This window comes from Mus caroli, chromosome 6 (genome assembly GCF_900094665.2).
Source record: "Mus caroli chromosome 6, CAROLI_EIJ_v1.1, whole genome shotgun sequence".
Taxonomy (NCBI): Eukaryota; Metazoa; Chordata; class Mammalia; order Rodentia; family Muridae; genus Mus; species Mus caroli.
The window spans coordinates 123,321,113-123,340,359 of record NC_034575.1 but is presented as its reverse complement, the minus strand read 5'-3'; the positions used below and the strand labels follow the sequence as shown (position 1 = coordinate 123,340,359).

General features: G+C 48.2%; 1 protein-coding gene across 1 annotated transcript in view; it reads right to left on the bottom strand.

Moving 5' to 3' along the window:
- Cracr2a (calcium release activated channel regulator 2A) overlaps window positions 1-19,247 on the bottom strand; it is a 109,328-nt gene that overhangs the window by 25,472 nt on the left and 64,609 nt on the right. The window contains exons 6-11 of the mRNA XM_021164192.2: window positions 18,386-18,476; window positions 14,658-14,753; window positions 12,506-12,693; window positions 7,649-7,720; window positions 5,148-5,193; window positions 3,011-3,117 (exon numbers count right to left, since the gene is read on the bottom strand). Coding sequence (XP_021019851.2) covers window positions 3,011-3,117; window positions 5,148-5,193; window positions 7,649-7,720; window positions 12,506-12,693; window positions 14,658-14,753; window positions 18,386-18,476 — 600 coding nt within the window. The remainder of the gene's footprint in view (window positions 1-3,010; window positions 3,118-5,147; window positions 5,194-7,648; window positions 7,721-12,505; window positions 12,694-14,657; window positions 14,754-18,385; window positions 18,477-19,247) is intronic.

Genomic DNA, 19,247 nt, shown 5'->3' with positions numbered 1-19,247 from the left:
ACAACATATCCATCATTCAGCTCATGGTTTTGACAGCCTAATAAGGGCTGCCTGCTGCTGTGGCTGCCACTGTCACCGCCACTGCCACCACCACAGCCAATGATGGAAATGCTGACAAAGATCATTAGCAGGTACCAACTAAAAATAAAGGCCCTGTTCTCATGCGATGCTGGACTTAGAGGAGGACCAAAGCAACAAACAACACAAATATATTCTTGTGAACCGGATTAGTCAATAAAGAAGAAGGTAGTGAAGAAAGGATTGTGCAGGGTTAGAGATGTTACAGGACTCTGGGAGGACACGCACGTGGTTGAACTCTGCTCCCATCACATGCCCTCATTTACTGAATATCCTTATGGAAGGACATCAGTTCCTCGCATCTCACTTTCCTCTCTACAAAACATGGCCTGTCTACCTAGTCTACTCATATATGAGACAATTCATAAGAAACATAGCATACAAACACACAGGGCATTCTCATACATGACACACCCGCACAGTGCACACTCACACAACACCTATCCACACAGCATTCCTCAGCAGTGTTGGGGTACAGTTGCCGTGGGGGACCTCCTCCCACCCATGACAGATGTCTCTCAACTCAGAGACAGATCATTATGGCTTGGGTCAGAAGGCACATCCACCACCATCCCCTTCCTTCCTCTCCCTTTCTGTGCTCCTGAGACAGAGGGAAGAGCAGGTGCTTCAGAGACTTCAGTACATACTTGTTTCTGCATTTGGATGCTTTGACCAAAGAGGCCAGTCGTAGGTGGAAGGAACTCAGCAGTGGGGACATAGGGAGAAGCACAGGCTGAATTTTCCAAGGGTTTGGAGAGCATCGTTTGCACAGATCTCCAGAATGCGGGGTTCCTTCTCTATCTTAGTCAACGGTTCAAGATGAGAGCATTTCAAACGAGACAGGCATGACCTTATGAACACACACACACACACACACAGAGGCACGCACACACACACACACACACTCATGAACGAATACTAGCATGCACATTGAAAGAAATGCAGATGAGCCAGCAAGATGACAAGGTTCAAGGGAAAAGGAATCGAATCAAGGCACCCAGAACAGTGCACACAAGGGAAGCACCGTTAGCCTTGCCCCAGGCTTCTAGTATTTGTTATTCCTAAGACCAATGATAGGAAGAAGGTGATGTAATAATAGGGTTCACCAGAGTGGACCTGTCACTATCTAAACCAGCCGTGACTCTGAAGGACAAATTAAGGCAGTGTTTATTTTCAACAGTGATGAATTAGTTTGGATAGAGAGAAGAAGATTTATAACAATTCAAGCACCTTTCCCTCTACTTAGGAAACAGGTTAAATAAAAGTCAACTGGCTTCTTCCCATCCCCCCTCCTATGTATGCTACCAAGCCCATTACCTGACTCTTTCAGAACACAGTATCCTTGTCCATTGCTAGATGCTTTTATATGTAGCATGAACATGTACACACATACATACATACACAAACATACACATATATATAAACATGCACACATAAACATACACAAACATATATATATATATATATATATATATATATATATACATATACACACACATATATTACATTTTTTCTCAAAGTTTTTTTCCAACTAGAAAAAGAGACAACCACTTCAGTGTGCCCTAAAATGAAATGCTTCTTGGAAAAAGCGTTTTATTTGGGAACATCTCAGGCACTGCTGACACTTCGTAATGGCTTCAGCTTAGCATGTCTAAGCTCATTTTTTTTTTTTGTTTTGCCACCAAACACTTCCTGCCAGCAGCAGAGAGAGTAGCTGCTTTTGCCAAGATCGATATTGGAATTCAGAGCGCACACGTTGATGCTTAGTGGATTCTTTTCCATTTCCGCTGTTTGGCTGTGAGCTCATGAAGGAGAGATGGGCCTATTTTGCAAACCTCTGCTCCAGTGACTGGCGCTGTCCCTCACAAACACTGGCCACTCGATACTTATCTATTAAATGAGCACTTGCTGGTGGACAGGCATAGAGGGACTGTCACATTCCCTCTATGTCACATAGAAAGACTGTCAGGGGCAGAGCAGGTGATACATAAACAACTGTTGAATCAGTCAGCCTAAAAATACATTCCGTTCTGAGAAACCAACAGGCTAACAAATCCTAGTGTAGAAATTTGGCTTCCAGATTGTACCTCATTACTGAGCTAGTGAGCTCTAACCCCAGATGATCTGACCCAGGGGCTTCCCTGATCAGCCCATTTACATGCCAGAGTCATTTTTTTGTTTGCATATATTTTCAGTTCATGTTTGGACATCTCGGTGAATGAGTTTACAATCCTCTCCCTCAGTCTCCATGCCTGAGGGTTTAGCTAACTTGACCTCTCTGTGTCCATCCACGTGGACAAAGGGGTGTGTGTGACTTGTCTGTCTGAAGGAGCAGCAAGCCAACAACTTTTCATACTCAAACTCAATTCCCCAGCCCTCCAGCAGCAACAAAACATGTTGTCTTCCACTTAGTTAAATATGAATCACTGGAATGATTTGTCAATCATAGGCCCTAATGGTGTCTCTAAAGGGGTTTCAGCTAATAGTGATTCTATATGACATTTTAATTCAGCTCACAGTCAGGATAGCTATATTCCAGAAAAACCAAGAGGATCCAAGGAACGGAGCACTGCTTTCCCCCAACCCCCTTCCTTCCCTGACCATCTGTTCCTCCTATTCCTCCTCTTCCTCCCCCTCCTTCCGAGTCAGTCTACAGTACCCTTAAGCCCCTCTCTGCAGGTCCACAGTAGAGCAGGGTAGCCTCAGAGACAGTGTCTGCCCTACAGGTTTGCGCTGCATAGTCTCCCTCCAGCTTGGATGTCACAGCAGAGAGGGCCATGCCCTCCAAGAATTGAGGCAAGTGAGTAAGACTGACCTCAGGCCTCCCTAGTAGGGCCACACCTCAAAAGAGCAGTAAATGTGGGTACAGAGTCAGCCCCAAAGTGGTGAGATGAAGGAAAGGAGTAAGGAGGGGTGGAGGGTGATGACTTACCTCCTGAGAATTCCCCTGCCATCCACATATTTGCCAATCACAGAGCCAGATCTTTGCTTCCTGCTTGCCTTGGAAGCAGCTGTGTTTGCCTTGGCCGCCTTATCTTTCTGCAGAAACACAAAATGCCCTGAGATCCACTCCCATGCACCCATCTCAACTTCTTGCAGAAGTGAGGGAAAGCTCTAGTTAGGACTCTAAATGAGAGAAGCAGGCCAGGTTTTCCTCTTTGGTCACCCACTCTCCAGTTTTTCCACCCCTTGCCCACTCCAGTTAGGACTCCATCTCCTTCCCAGAAATCCCCTCAGAGGAGGGAATTCAAAGTGGAGAGCCTAGGGTTTCTTGTGCCTTTTTTCACAGGAACTTGCAAGAGATCAGAAGAGAAGTCAAAGATACATACTACCTGAGGAAATATGCTGGTATTTTAGGTTGTACTCTTCCTTGTGGCTCCAGTCTCCCTTTCCCATCAAAGCCCATGAGGTGTTGAGCTAGGGATTCCCCCCCCCACACACACACACCAGAGGAGCAGTTATTCCAGAGCTCTGTCCACCACTCCCTCATTAGCCCCAAACCTCTGCAGTCCCCTGTGGAAGCAGGCTGGGTATGGATGAACTGCTCAAATATCTGTAACTCAGAACTGGAGGGGAGCAGGGCTCAGAACCCCATTTGCCAAGACTCTGGGACAGCGCTCTTCCAGGATACACTAGGAATCAGACCACAGGAAGAGTGTTGCTTGAATCAGCCACTCCATGCTTCCAGAGGACCTATAATGAGGTGGTGGGGGGAACTGTTGGACCCCAGCACCCCTGAGGGCATGGCTTTAATGATTCTAGGCGGATATTTAATTATTATTCTGTATCAATAGGGCCCTACCCCCTTTCTTTGATTCCCTTCTGGTGTTCTTCCCTCCACCACTTCTTTCAAAGCAAAATGAGTTTGGCAGGTGAAGGCCAATGAGGTGAAGGGATTACGATGGCATTTGGTCGAAATTTTAAAAGAAAATCAGTATTTCTTCTAGAACGATTGGAATCATTATCATTGTCGGACAAACGAGCAGATTTAAGTCTTGTTCTGATAGGACACATAGACAGGCAGCTGAGATAACTGTCAAAGACACAGTGGTGTAACAAGGACCCTTGAGATGGTGGCATAAGTTGGGCAGAGTCTAATTCAGGGTACACCAACTCTCTGAGGCTGACCGTACTTTTATTACTGCCCAGCAAAGGCTGCAGCACATATCACCTTCTCTCCTAGAATTTTTTGTTGTTTTGGCACATACACACACACACACACACACACACACACACACGCACAGGCACACGCACACGCACACGTACACACGCACACACACACACACACACACTTTTTTCTTTTCTCAAAAATCCTTACAACTTGGGAGAAAGAGGACAGGCACTCCCCTTCCTCTTGGGAGAGTTGGGATCATGGTTAAGGTGACCAGTGCCTTCTCCAGGAACATGCACGTTCCCAGCATGCTAATCTTACAATTAGGAAGTCCTGTCTAGTCACCCTGCCCCTTCAGAGAATCCAGTGTCTCCCTTCTAAAAGAGGAAATGAAGAAGGCCATGCAGAGTTCTCGAGTATCTTCCTTGTGCCTCCCTGTGAAGACCTGTGACTGACATAGTGTTTGGTAAACTATGTAACACTGTGCTCAGGTACAAGAGAGGGGCTATGTATAGAGCAGAGATAAAGCTGTACATAAAACCAACTGTGTAAATAGCCATGTGTGCACTGTAAATTTGCTTGCTGACAGCATACAGTTTGAGAATCTCATCAAGAGATAAAATTCTAAATGAAAGAGCAAACTGAGCGTTTGACTTCAGGCGAGAATGGCATTTCAACTGTGGAACTATCACCCCTACATCTAAGAAAGCTGTGGCTCTCCCAAGCATTTGGGTCTGATTATGCCAAGAGGAAGGCATCTCCCTTCACAAAAAAATGTTGTGTGCGTGGCTACCTTTTTATTGCTTGCATTATATCTTACACCTTCACCCTGCCCACATTAAAAGGACCGGACACATTGTAAGTATCAGGACATCTTGATCAGTTCTGGCATGGATCAGATGGCCCCTGAGCCTTGTCTCCCTCTGCCCCAAGTCCCAAGAGAACATTCGCCAATTACCTGGAAAGTTATGTCCCGTTCATCCCGGAGATGTTTGTTCCTTTCCCTGCAAAGAGCAAGGGAAAGTTATTCAAACATGGACTCTGCTATGGACAGATCAAGGGCTAGCCCATTAGCCAGCCAGCCCAGCACAGAAGAAAGCATGGTATGGAGGACCCAGGGATGTGGCTATGGACAGAGGAGAGTTCATGTGTAAATCAGCTCAGAGGCAGGGGAATAAGACTGAGTAGCCTTGTGACATACACTGTCCCTTGAGGACCACTCAGCCTCCATTGCTTGGTTTAGGATGACATGTACTCCTGTGAGTTGCTAGTGGGCCCCTTCTCTGCCCACTCCACCCATTCATGAATGAGTACGCTTGTTCACAGAGCTCCTGCAATGGGAGTTGCTTGCCAAACTTTGTTCAGTGTCTAGGATGCAGGCATGAGCAACCACAAAGTTCCGGACTCGGAAAGCTCGTGTAAGGTTGGGGTGAGCACTGCTGAGAAACTAAAGCGGGGACATGGGGAAAGGAGAACCAGAGTGCCAGGCATTTCAACCTGAATGGTCTGGGAAGCTCTGGCTGATGAGGCAGTGTCTCACAAACCTGAGGGGGGAAGAGGGCCGAGCAGGACAAAGATTTGGTTGTGATAAATGTGTGAGTTGGAGAAACAGAAGGGAGGGCCACAAAGCAGGCAATATGTATCTCACATTGCATTGCGAGCAGTGGGTAGGCCAAGACTTGACTGTTCACAGCCTCCTGGATCATAGGAAAAGCTTTGATTTCACCCCAAATGAGACATGAAACCATGGGTTGTTGATGGGGTGGGGTGGGGTGGGATGTGTGGCCAACAAGTGTCATGGTCTGATTCCAGCACTGAGAGGATCCCCTTGGAAGTCACTCTACACATAGGCTGTCAGGGACAAAGGTGCAGCCCGGAGAATGGACGGATACGTCTGAAGAAGTAGAAGTCATTGGTGACATGGGAAGGACAGTTTGGGTGGAACTGTTGGGGAGAAAGTCAGCCTAGAACATGGGGAATGGAAAACCAACAGATCAAAAGAAGAGGGGTCAGCGTGAGAACTCCAGTTGGGAGCTGGGCTGACGTGTGTGTGTGTGTGTGGGGGGGCAGGGTAGCCTTTGCTGGGAGCACTGAGAGCTCACACCACATCCACAGAGTTAGAGACATGGGTGCTGGCAACATGGAGCAATCTCTGAGGACTTGTTCTGGTTCTTTCTGGAGCAGGAGCCCAGGTGGCAAGGTGGAAAGTAGGGGTTCAGGGAGGCTTAATGAAAGTTCAGAGTGGGTAAGTGACCAGACTCAGGCTGCAGGGTATTTGTGAAATGTAAATGGCTGGAAGGTTCTTCTCTCAACACAAATGGGTCAGGCCCCCTCTGTCATCTCAGCTCTGTGTGATTTTTGCATCAGCTTGTGCTGGTGGCCTGGAACCTGTCCCCATTGCTGAAGAGGGAGGGCAGGCTCAGCAGTGGTCAGAAACTAATTATCATCATGCAGTGATCATCTGCTGGGTATGACTGTGTCTTACTGTGTTCAGTGACACAGCCAGGCCCTTGGGACATGTCTGGGGAAGAGACACACAAAGAAAACCCTGAGAGTGACCGAGGAGTGAGGTCCTCACACCTGAAAGGCCCTCGCGCTGGCTAAGTAGCAAGCTGGCAGCCCAAGTGAGGATTCAGAAGGGCTTTGGGTATACGGTGCTGTGTTCTGTTCTGTTTATACTTTCTGCACAGGACATGAGCAGGGTTTAGGGAAATCCCCAAGTTTCACACTCTAGCCATGGTCCCCATCTTACTGACATCCTACATTCCATGCCCCCTCCCCACTTCATCCCTACCCCAACCTCCCACATTCTCTCTTTCTCCTGGATTCTTGGTGATTTCACTGATGGGGAAATCGGCCATGTCCCCTCCCTCGTCTCTGCTGAATTGTAGTAACTATGTGACAGACAGCACAGAATGGTCCCAGGCGTGAGAGTGTGACCTTCACAAACGCTGGTCTGTCAGAGTTTTAAAGGTCATGAACATTGTGTAGGGTGTCATGTCCATTCTTTCCTATCCTTTCTCTTGGGGTCTATTCCTCCATTATTTTTCTAAGTATGAAGAAAAACAAGTTAATAAACAAAACCAAAACATACACACATACACACACACACACACACACACAGTGCCCCTATACATCTTGTTCTCTTTCTAAAGCCCCCTGAGAACAAAGACTTTGTCTCCAGTTGTGTAGAACGTGGCCACTTAGGAACTCTTCCATCTATTGACTAGGGCAGGCCTCATTCAAAGCCACTTGTACTTTAAAAAAAAAAAAGAGGACCCCAAGCCTTCTGTCACCACTGTCCCCCATGAGGCCATCAGCAGGTGTCAGGTATAGCCTATGGAAACCCTTCCCTCTTCTGCATTTGCTTTTCTTGAGATGAATACGCAGCAGTCCAAACCATACACTGGTGACTGGGGGAAACTCGAACCCTCCTGGAAGGATTCCTAGTGGACCCACCTTAGGAAATCCAGCTGCTTCAGGAGGCCAGACTTCTCCCGCTGCAGGCTTTCAGTCACTCGGTACACTTCCCTGAGGAGACAGACACAGCCAGGTGAGTGGTGGTCACGGAGAAAGGAGGGGAGGGGAGGGGAGGGGAGGGGAGGGGAGGGGAGGGGAGGGGAGAGGAGAGGAGAGGAGAGGAGAGGGGAGGGGAGGGGAGGGGAGGGGAGGGGAGGGGAGGGGAGGGGAGGGGAGTGGAGGGACGGGAGGGAAGACTATGCTACTGTTATACAAGAAAACAGCAGCATTCAGAGAAGGAAAGGAAAGAAGGGAAGGGAGGAAGGAGGAAATGAAGGAAGGGAGGGAGGGAAGGAGGGAGGAAAAGCAATGAAACAGAAGCAGGCATCCCTAGAAATTTAAGTTCATAACTGGGCCTCATCTTTGCCTGTGTTCTGAACCTTGGCATGGAAACTAAGTGGCTCTCCAGTCTCACCGCCAAGGTCCCAGAATTCCTATGTCCACAGTAGTGTGGTTCTGTGGTAGAGAGTACTCAATGGCCTAATAAACTTGTCACTTTGCTCACTGGGCTGGGAGGACAGTCACTCCTCTGCCACCTCTCAATGTCATTACTGAGCATCTAACAACAGCATCAGCCTGGGGACCCTCCCACCAAGCGCCTGATAGCGTCATTCCTTAAGCATCGTCCGTGCCCTTCCTTTCTTCTTGTTCTTCACAGAATAATTACAAAGTCACTCGACGACCATAACAGACTGAATCAAATTCTAAGTTCATCTCAGACAATCCTAATTTAAGCAACACAACCCTGCCGGCTCCTGCGGAGAAGTGAATTCCTCACACTTTATTACCAATTATATTTAATTTCAACTTAAGGGAAAACAGTGTATCTCCCATTATACAAACTGGGTCCCTGAGTCCCTGTCTAAGACTCCGCTCTGATTAGCACAACATACACAACCCTGCCTGCTCCTGATGGGTGATGGCTGATGAAGAGTCCTGAAGAGGCCAGCTGAGTGGCTCTCCTGCCCAGCTCCTACCCCTCCGTAGGGACAACAGAAAAGCTGGCCCCTGCTGAGAAAAGCCAAGTCACTACAGAGCTGAGGTCTGTGACTTCCTTATTGGACTGAGAAAGCAGTTCATGGGTCTCATGTTGTTCAGATCTTCTCTGCCTCTGTCAACAGCACCAGGATGCGCACACACACACACACACTCACACACACACTCACACACACACATACACACACACACACTCACACACATACACACACACAGATACACACACACACAGATACACACACACTCACACACATACACACACTCACACACACATACACACACACACACTCACACACACACATACATACACACACACACACACACACACACACAAATGCACATGCACACACATGTGGCCTACTTATGCAAAAAAACATATTCAACTCTCTGTCAAATGAACACATATATATGGTGAGCCATACAGACATATATAACCACACGTGTAGATATATCCAGCTATAGTTTTTGTGTCTTAACCAAAGGATATCTTTAAACAGTGGCTTTTGGATATTATTGTCTAACCTTTTAAGTCCCTCTGAACTAGAGATCACCTCTCCCTGGATGATGTCAGACTGGGAGGGAAGGAGCCAGCTGATTTTTGTTATAGCTCTTGGTAGAAAGTTTGTAGTTTCCTCCAGGGAGCCGCTATTGGCTTTGTTTTAAGAAAAGAGATGAACATTCTACAAAATATGTTGTTAATGGAAACAGGAAATAAACCTGTGTGCTCGGCTGGCTGCCACCCTCTAAAGGAAAGTATATGTATGTGTGTGTGTGTGTGTGTGCATCTGTGTGTATGTGTGCTTGTTGTATATGTGAGTGTACCTGTATCTGTGTTTGGTTTGCATGCTTATGTGTATTTATGTGTGTGCATGTGTATATGTATATTTGCTGTGTGCATGTGTGTGTGTGTGCATGTATGTGCATGCATGTTGTGTGTGTGCTTGTATATGGGGATGTATTTGTGCATGCATAACAGACTCCAGAATAATCCACAGGAGATAGGGGTCACAGGAGGAGACAGACCTCTCATAAGGAGTCATTCTTTTGTATCTTGTCTTAAACTCTATCTTCAAAATAAAAGTTAATTAAAAATCAGCTCTGAGGCTCAGCCTCTCGGCTGGCCTTCATTTCTGTGTTATCTCACTGCCTAAGAGGGAATTTTTTTTTTTTTAAATCTCATCCCCAAATCTAGCTTTTCTACCTTCTATGTCTTCAGAGAATGGGAAAATTAATTTTGCCTGTTTGGAATTCTTGCTGATAAATGATTGAGTCTGTTTACTTCCTCTCCCCACTCCCCCCGCAACCCCACCCCCACCCCCGTCTCCTGTCCCAGTAGCTCTGAAGCAATATCACACCATGAGGTATGCAGGAACACTAATAGGAAGAGGTTTGGGCCCTGGCCTGGCCTGATCTTGCTATGTGACTTCTCTGAGTCCTGACTTTACTTTGTGAAAAAGGCAGAAGCTTTATGGTGCTGCCAGTGGTATTGGTCTGAGACTCCATTCTCCAGAAAATAAATCAGGACCCTTGCTGTCCCCTCCCCTGGCTTCCCTGGGTGAGAGGGTTCTCTTGGACCCATCATCATAACATACTCCAAGCTCCTAAACATGTGCGCCCCATCTCTCATTTCTTCCTCACTCCCTTGCCTCCGACTTTTCAGAGATTGCATCTCTGGCTTCATTAATGAAGATAAGACTTGGGAAGGTTTCTGATTCCCTGTGCTGAGCAGCGAGATGCTTGGTGGAAGTGTTTGCTCCCCTTCGCTGTCTTGCAGTGTTGAGAGCTTGGTTGGATTTGAAGTACCTGAATCCCTAACTCTGCCATAAAGCTAGGCGCCTGTGCCTTGGTGCTCTGCTCTCAGGGAGGAGAAATGGACTCAGCTTGTTTAGGATGAAATGCATGGGCCGGAGGCCTAGCCATCCAAAGTCTTGGTGGGTGGGCTGGGCTTCCTTCTAAGTCTTCAGAGATTTACAATGGGAGATATTTTATTAGGGTGACACTCCCAGGCCAAACAACTCACAGCACTCCTCTCATCCAGGCTGTCCATTTCAAATGGCTCTGACTCCACGGGGAGTGGAATGGGGAAGAGGGGGAGAGAAGGCATTTGGATGTATCCTACATACTAGTATCTTCCTGCATAAAGCTAAAGTTAGGGCTTTCATTCTACACAAAGGCACTTAGGGTGTGCAAAGCCTTTCCTGCTGGTCAGCCCTACCATCCCATGCCCTGAAGTCTGACTGTTGGTACACTTGGTGTCTTTTGAGCATACAATGACCCCTGGAGGAATGGATGTGGTCATGGGTGAAGAAGTGAAGAGTGAAGGAAGTGGGTACTGGTCCCGCCCACGAATGGGTGGTGATTGGAAGGCTCCTTCCTCTCTGGGTGTTATTAGGATATGTGTACCATTTACCTTCTGGGAGGTTACTTGTCTTGCCCATCAATCAGATGGACACTACAGCAGCCACACAAGGACACGGTGTGATCAAATGAGATGATCAAATGAGGTGTGTTGAGGGCCCAAGGTACCTAGCTAGCATTGAATACTTTGCAATGCCTAATTGTCAGGTAAGGGCATCAATGAGGACATGGATAGATGAACAGCCAGATAAGTGAGTCCCTTTGCCTTGTCTCAGAGCCCTTTGCTCTGTCCCTGAAGCTGAAGGGCTGCTCTGTCATTGCCCTCTCCAGCTGCAGGTGAAGGCCCATTCACTTTGCTCTTAGACCTCACACAATGGCTGGCCACTAAGAGCAGTGAGCAGGAGGCCAAACTTTGAGAGATGTGGGATTTCCCCCCTGAGGGCTCAGAGGGTTCCTCTCTGAGAAACACTATAAGAAAAATGGCTTAGGAATCGAGTCATGATTCCAGAGCCCTGTCACACACCAGTCACCTCACGAGCTTACCTCAGAAGCCCTTCCTCTCTGATTTACCTGAGGCCTCTGGCCTCTAGCCTTCCACAGGTACTGAGGGCCCTCTGCCCTTTCAGTCTTTGTCCACTCTGCTTCCTTATGTGTGGGTAGAATAGCAGATCTGTCTAACAGGGGACCAGGGCTGTGATAACTAATCTTGGTTACTCAGAAAGAGGGAACTTTAATTGAAGAATTGCCTCCAAAAGATTGGCCTGTGGGCATGTCTGTGAGTCATTTTCCTGATTCTTAACAGAGGTATGATGGCCCAGTCCACTGTGGGCAGGATCACCCCCTAGGCAGATGAGCCTGGGCTCTTTAAGAAACACAGTTGAGCATGCGCTATACAAGGCAGAAAACAACAGTCTTCTGTGGTCTCTGGATTAGTTCCTGCCATCAGGGCTTCTTCATTGACTTCCTGCTTTGGCTTCTCCTGATGATAGATTGAAACCTATAAGCCAATAAATCTTTTCCACTCACAGGTTGGTCTTGGTTAGTGTTTTACTACAGCAACAGAAAGCAACTGAGTCAAGGGCTATTCCTTGTGAACATCCTGCTATGTCTAGCACAGCACTGCATTGCTTAGTAGTCGCAGATCCTCAAAGAGGGTCAAGTCTCTAGGAGCAGCAGGAATGTGTGTGTGTGTGTGTGTGTTTGTGTGTGTGTGTGTGTGTGTGTGTGTGTGTGGTCATGCCTATCACCCTAGAGGTCAAGGCCAAGGTGGGATACATAGTGAGGCTTGAAGAAGGGAAGGAAAGAAGAGAAAGAGGGGGAGGGGAATCTCAGGGAGTAAGGAGCCCAACTCTCCACCTCATACACAGGCCAGGGAACATCTCTGGGAGGGGAAATCCCAGTTCCCAACACAAACCACTGCACCCTGACTGGGGCTGGACTCACATCTCCTTCTCCTGCTGCAGCTCGCAAGCCTCTCTCTGGAGGCTCTCCAGCTGCTGCTGGGCTTCCTGGAGTTGGTGAGAGGTGCGCTCTAACTCCCGGGCCAGCTCCTGGTTAGTGAGTCTCAGTTTGCTGTTCTCAGCCTTGGTTTCGTGCTTGTCGTTGTGTAGAGCTGCACACTGGCCTTCCAGCTACAAAGAGGGGACAGAGAGGAAGGATGGACAGGGACAGGGCCATTGCTGGCTCAGCCCCATACTGCCTTCAAACTCAAGTTAGCGCTGCTTTGCTCTGTCACTCCCATGTAGACATTTCTGCAGGCAGGACAGACTTTCATAACACAGTCTGTCCTTCCTATCTCCACCTGGGACTTCTAGACAGGCCTTGGATGGCCTTGTTCTATAGGATTGTTAGTAGTGAAAATTCCACGTGTCTTCCCTCCCAAAGGCACCATGGGCTAGAGATCTCATCTAAGTCCCTTTTGTCCTCCAAGCCAATGTCATTGCCTGGATTCCTGATGGGGTCAGAGAGCAGGTAAGTGGCTGTTCATCATAACGCCACCTTCCCTGCGGAGATCACAGATAGGGAATATATTCATTCCCATTTTTTCTCTCAGCCACAGGAGCCCAGTTCCATTCACCTAAGAGACAGCTTTGCTTGACTGCCTCTGACCTTGGTGATTCCTGACCTTAGATATTTCCAAGCCAGGTCAAACAGACCCTATGCCTTTTCTTGCATCCCTAAAGTGACTTTGAAAATATGGATTTTTGAGAACTTCAGCTCTTCTGGGCTGGTGAGTAGGCTTTATGGAGCTTCCAACCCTTACCAGACAAAGCACCACACCAAGGCAAATAGATCCTAATAAATTTAGTTTCATGAATGTGGCCAGTGAGGAGAGGAAGGCAGCAACAAGGAATGCCGTGAGCCTCTCACGAGGCTCCTGTGTTATCAGGCAAGCATGCAGTAATTAAATGGAGTGACAATCACTCATTTGAGGGATAAATTTAATTGCTATGAATTTAATGCATGTGCGAGAGGAAGCTTCATGAGGCAAGGCCCTTGTGGACAGAGGACAGAAAGACGGCAGGTTGATTCCCAGGGTTTGCAACCTCTAGACAGTTAGACCCAAAGCTTAGCGATCAGCAGGGGCAGCATCCCCAGCCTTAGCCAGGGGGTCTTCAAGCTTATGCTCACATGTAGCTACAAACAGCTTCTCTGTTCCAAGATGAGCCAAGTGTCTGGGTCTGTTAGGGACTGGATTCCTTCCAGGGAATAGGCAAACTGAGATTGGAGGCCAGTGCTCTCATGGCCTCTCTCCTCCGTGAGCTCTTGCTTTGCTGAGGAGACTGCCGAGCAAGGCACTTGGCCTGACAACTTGGTACCACAAGCCAGGTGTTCTGGGCTCCAGGCATAGTTTCTGCTCTGCAGAGTCTGCTTCTCTGCTCTGGCATTGAGAGGCAAGTGACCAGTGTTTGCATCTAACCTGTGTCCCAGAGATGGTCATGCACCCTGTCCATTCATGTGGGCAGTTCTTTGAAGAGCCTTTTCCAGCTGTGGGGTGTCTTCAGCTATGCCAAAGAGGACAAATATGTCTGCATACCCCCTGAAACATCAGTGACTTCACAAGTATCTCTGTACTCCCTCTTTTCTTCTTCAGGATGCCTAAGCCAACTTCAAGGTTTAGCAGACATTATTACCTTTGGGTGTAATTATGTGAAGCTGCCCTTAAATCCCTATGGGTTGGGTGATTCATAGGGACTATCAGGACTTCGCTAAGCTAGACATCCAACTGTGGCTCTAAATGGGGCCATCTGTGATTTTTGTCGTAAATTGAAATCTTAAAATATTTAAAGGTATTTTTAGCATTTTGAGACAGGGTCTCATTATTATAAAGCTCAGGCTGCACACTGCACTATATCCACAGGGCTGTCCTGGAACTCACAATCCTCCTGCCTCAGCCTTCCCAGTGATGCTATTACATGCATGTGTTGATACATCCACCTTGTGGGGACTTTAAATGAAGACACATGCACACACACGCACAGGTCTTCTCAGGGCAAGTTAAAAATCCATGAACGAATGGTGGAGGGCGTGAGGCAGGCAGAGGCAAGATGAGTTGGAAGAGCTGAGGGCCCACGCAGTCTCCACAGTAGCCTACCTTCTTCTGCTTCTGATTGAGTCGTTCCAGCTCCTGCTCCTTGGCGCTCAGCTTCTTTTCCAACTCCCGGCTGCGAGCCTGGAATCTCTCTGTGTCCTGCCAAGTTGGAGAAGAAGACAGTGGGTTCTATACCTGGCACGCCTAGTGTCCAGCCTTGTAAGCATGCACTTGAACTCCCTCACCAGCTGGACTACCGATTCCTTTTTGCTTTGAGGCCCTTCCCCTGAAACCTCAGGATTCAGTGACACACTTACTCCACCAGTGAGGATCCACAAGACCAAAGTGCTCTGAGATGTGCTAGAGCACTTTCTGTGAATGTGACCACATCCTGTGACAGTGTCCTCCTGTGCCTTCCCACCCCAAAAGGACAGCCACTGGTGGAACTGTACAGGGAGAAGAGGAGCCTGAGTCTGACTCACTGACCAGCCTACCATCTGTAACTAAGACAGCCTCCAACTTGGAGATTCTGGTTCACAATAAACAAACACTGTCGCCGGTCCCTTAAACCACACCAGCTCTGGGCACAGGGTACTACTTCTGCCTCCTAGAGGGTCTAAGTGCTCCCTGCTTGTCTATCATGACTCAGGGCTCCTGGGCCATGTTCCCCATGACATCTCTGCCCTGTTCTCAGCATGTTCTTCCCTTCACACCCTAGCCTGGGTTTTTCTACATTGATCTGCAAAGCCCTGAGGGTATAGATGTGATGGTGGCTGGCTCTAGTGTCACAGATCTAGTGCAGGGTTTCAGAGACCCACCATTATCAGCAGAGCCAGGCAGAGTGCAAGACCTCTAGGCTTTGCATAAGGGAACTTGGGTTTGAGTCCCTGCACTGTGCATTTAAGTTGCTTCACTTCATTCTGGATTTCTATGGAATAGAAGCCAATAGCCTTTTGCTCTCTGCAGCACTCCACTGTGGCAAAGTAGGGATGAGCTATTGAATATACTGGAAAAACAACACACCAGGAGCTACTGGCAGCTCTGGAATGGCCAATGGTAGAGAGATGTGCATGAGAGGGGACCAGCTATGAGATGCTACACTGGGCAACTACATGGGTCTCAGCTACCATGTCTGGCAGGACAGTTGTTCCAAGCTCACCAGCCTTTGGCTACCTTTACTCAAAGGCACACGCCTCTTCTGGTGATGCTACTGGCTCCTCTGGTCATGTCCAGATGATAGAGCAGAGGTGACACAGGAAGGTATGTGCCCATCGACACCTGGACTCTGTGCAATGGCCCACATGGGGTCTACCCAGACAGTCTCTGCCCTCACCTTTGTTTGAAGGGAATCAGCTGCAAGAGACCTACTTAGTTCATTCATCCACTGTGCATGGGGCAAGCCCCTCACACATAAAAAAAGCTGGAACAGCAAGTGGTTTCTGAATCCCCTACAGGTATCATGAAGTATGCTCTTAACCCTATCAGGACAACATTGAAGGGCATCCCCCAACCTGGAGTGATGGGGTGCAAATGAGAGCATATTTTTCTCATGGTCAAAGGTACTGATATAGGTACAGCCAGCATCCAAATGGTGGTCCGAGGATCTGGCCTTTTCTATGATGTCACAGATGGTATCCTCCTTATCCAAACTCTGGGACCAATGAATTCTGCATCTAAAGGCTTACTGGTGCTGCCAAAGTCATCCTTGGAGTCTTCGTGTTCACAGCAGAAGCTCTAGTGCGAGCACTGAGCTCTCCGAGCTGGACATGTAGAACTGAGAAAGGAGAGGGCATGAGGAGACACAGACGCAGAGCCAGGCCATCTGAAATGATGCTAACTGGCCCTAAATTCCTTTTCCCACAACCTCTGCTCACTCCCAGACCCCATGCCTGTACCCATCTTTTGTTGTTGGAAGCATACCTTAGTTACAGGCATGACCTGGGCAGAGGGGACAACATGCGCCCTGAGCTTGTCTCCTCTGTGCAGTCTGTCACAGGTTTGAGGGAGGTGACTTTTCTATTGTAGGTTGTAGAACTGCTGTTGCTGGAAGCTAATTTACATCTGCTGATGGATGTGTGTGGCTTCCGTTTGCCACATACACATCCAGTTTCCCTGAACATTGAGAGAGCCAGAATGGTTCGAGGCACTGAAGGACAATGGGGGTGGTCTGGAATAGTGGCAAGCCTCCAGGGAGGGCTCTGGCCAGATATTTCTGGAAGGCATTCTGATTTCCCTGCAGCATGAATGGTGTCTGTGATGTTAAGTGGAGCAGCGATGTGGATAATCCAAAGCAGTTGAAAATTGAAATCTGGATCAAGGGAAAAACCTGAGACAATAGCCTGGGCTTAGCATCGAGAGGCAGCAGCCAAGATCAGCAACCTTCTGCTAAAAGCTTACAGAGTAGGGCAGACAGTAGAAGGGAGAACAGTTTCCTGAATCCTTTTTAAAAGTGGAATATACCAAAACACATCTTGCTCAGCTTGGCCTTGGTAAAGGAGAGGCTCCTCACCAGTCCTCATCTCCTAAAACAACAACAAGGGCTGGAAAGGCAAAGGCTCAGAGGTCTGGTTACTGGGGTTCACTAGGAATGGGGGTGTACCAGAACAGGGATACATTGGGAACCCGGGGTATACTAGGAAAGGGTGCTCTGGAAATAGAAACATGCTGAGATCAGGGGTATGTTGGGAACAGGGGTGCACTAGGAACCAGGGTGCTCTAGAAGCAGGAGTATGCCAGGGACATGGCTGCAACAGAGCAGAGGTACACTGGGAACAGGGATATACCAGCAACAGGCATACACTAGGTTCAGGGGTACACAAAGAATAGGGGTACACCAGGAACAGAGGATGCAAGCTTCACATCTTCTCTCATGGTGCTGAGGATGATGGGCACTGGGTTCTCTTGGTGATTGTGTTCTCCAGTTTTTAAGAGGAAAGGGTAAGAAGCCTCATCTCTAATCACTGCCTCCTTTGGGGCTGCTATTTAGGGAATAAGATGGGCTGGTAGGTTTTGATGGAACTGCTAGGTAGGTACAGATGTCAGCTGAGTGACGGCCAATGTCTAGGTTGCTTTAGCTGCAGAGGTATGCTCTGTAACTCATCCATCACACATTTCCTTCCTTCCTTGCTTGCTTCTTTCTCTTTTTCTTCTTCCCATTTTCTTCTCTCTCTCTCTTTCACTCTCTCTCCTTTCTTCTCCTTCTCTCCAATCCATCCAACAAAAATCCATACATTTATCTTTCTTCAGCTATTTATCCATCTATCCATCCATTCATCCATCTGTCCATCTATCCATCTATCATCCATCCATCCATTCCATCTATCCACCCATCCATCCATTCATCTATCCATTCATTCCATCCATCAATCCCATCCATCCATTTACCCTCTCTCCTTCCTGGCTCCCTCCCTCCTTTTCTCCCCTCTTTCCTCTGTTCCTTCCTGTCAGTCCATCTATGCACACCTCCATGCATTCACATGCTCACTCACATATTGATTGAGCAAACACCCATGGGGCATCTCCTATAGCCCAGACATGCTCGGGTAACCGAGGCAGGATTAGTAAGCAAATAAACTTACATGCTAGGAGGAAGAAACAGACAATATGGAATAAAAGTAAATATGTATTCTACATACTTTGCTTGGAGGTGGTAAATGCCTGAACATTAAAGCAGAAAAAGAAAAGGTCACGAGAAGGAGCTAGGCTCCTTCTTATTAGGGAAAGGTATTCAGAGTAGGCAGGTCTACCAGTTAGCTGTCCCCTAGCACGCGGCCCAGGAGTGGGACACTCACTTTCAGGAGGAACTGCTCCCGTTCACTTTTGATCTGCTGCTCCATCTCCTCATAGAGATGCTGGATTTCTTCATCGTAAGCAGCAATTTTCCTGGAGGGACAAAAGAAGAAGCTGACAGGATTTCCCCAAGATCCACTTATCCCACAGCCATAGTTCCTGGAGCTGAGACCCGGCGGCCATGGATGGTTGAGGGACTACGTAAGTCAGGCCAGCCAAGGCTCAGTCCTTCAAGGCTGACTAACCAGGCAAGGCTGCTGTTCACAGAGGCCAGCTATACAGATTGTGGATGCTAAAAGGCATCGTGAGCCTGCTGTCTTCCAGATCACTGCCAGACCATCAGGGCACTTCCCAGTGAAGATACACCCCACATTTCTTCCTTGACTCTGCTTTACTCAAGCTCTGAGCCCTGGTCTCCTGCACCTTCGATCCCTACTCTGATACCTCTGCAGGTAGACAGTCTGAAACTGCACCCTGTAGGGATCCTTCCTGCTCAGCACCTCAGTGTATCCCATTCCAGTTTGGGTGCCTTCTCTACTTTTCTACACCAAGCCTGACACTGTACCACCAGAGGGCCCTAGTGCAATTGTGAGCTTAAGTCCACGCTGTTCCCAAAGATTTCCTGAGGATGAAGGTCTTATGCAAAGGAAGGGGTCTCATGCCATCCTGGGCACAGGGCCAGAGATGCACAGCAGGAGGCTGATGGTGCTGGTTAATGGCTGGGGATGACACCGAGGTGACCTATTCCTGCTCCATCTCTCAGCAACCTCTCCGCAGCATGAAGGGAGTAGCGGGATAAGCACATCCCACTATACCTGGATGTTTCTCCTCCCTCCCTCCCTCCCTCCCTCCCTCCCTCCCTCC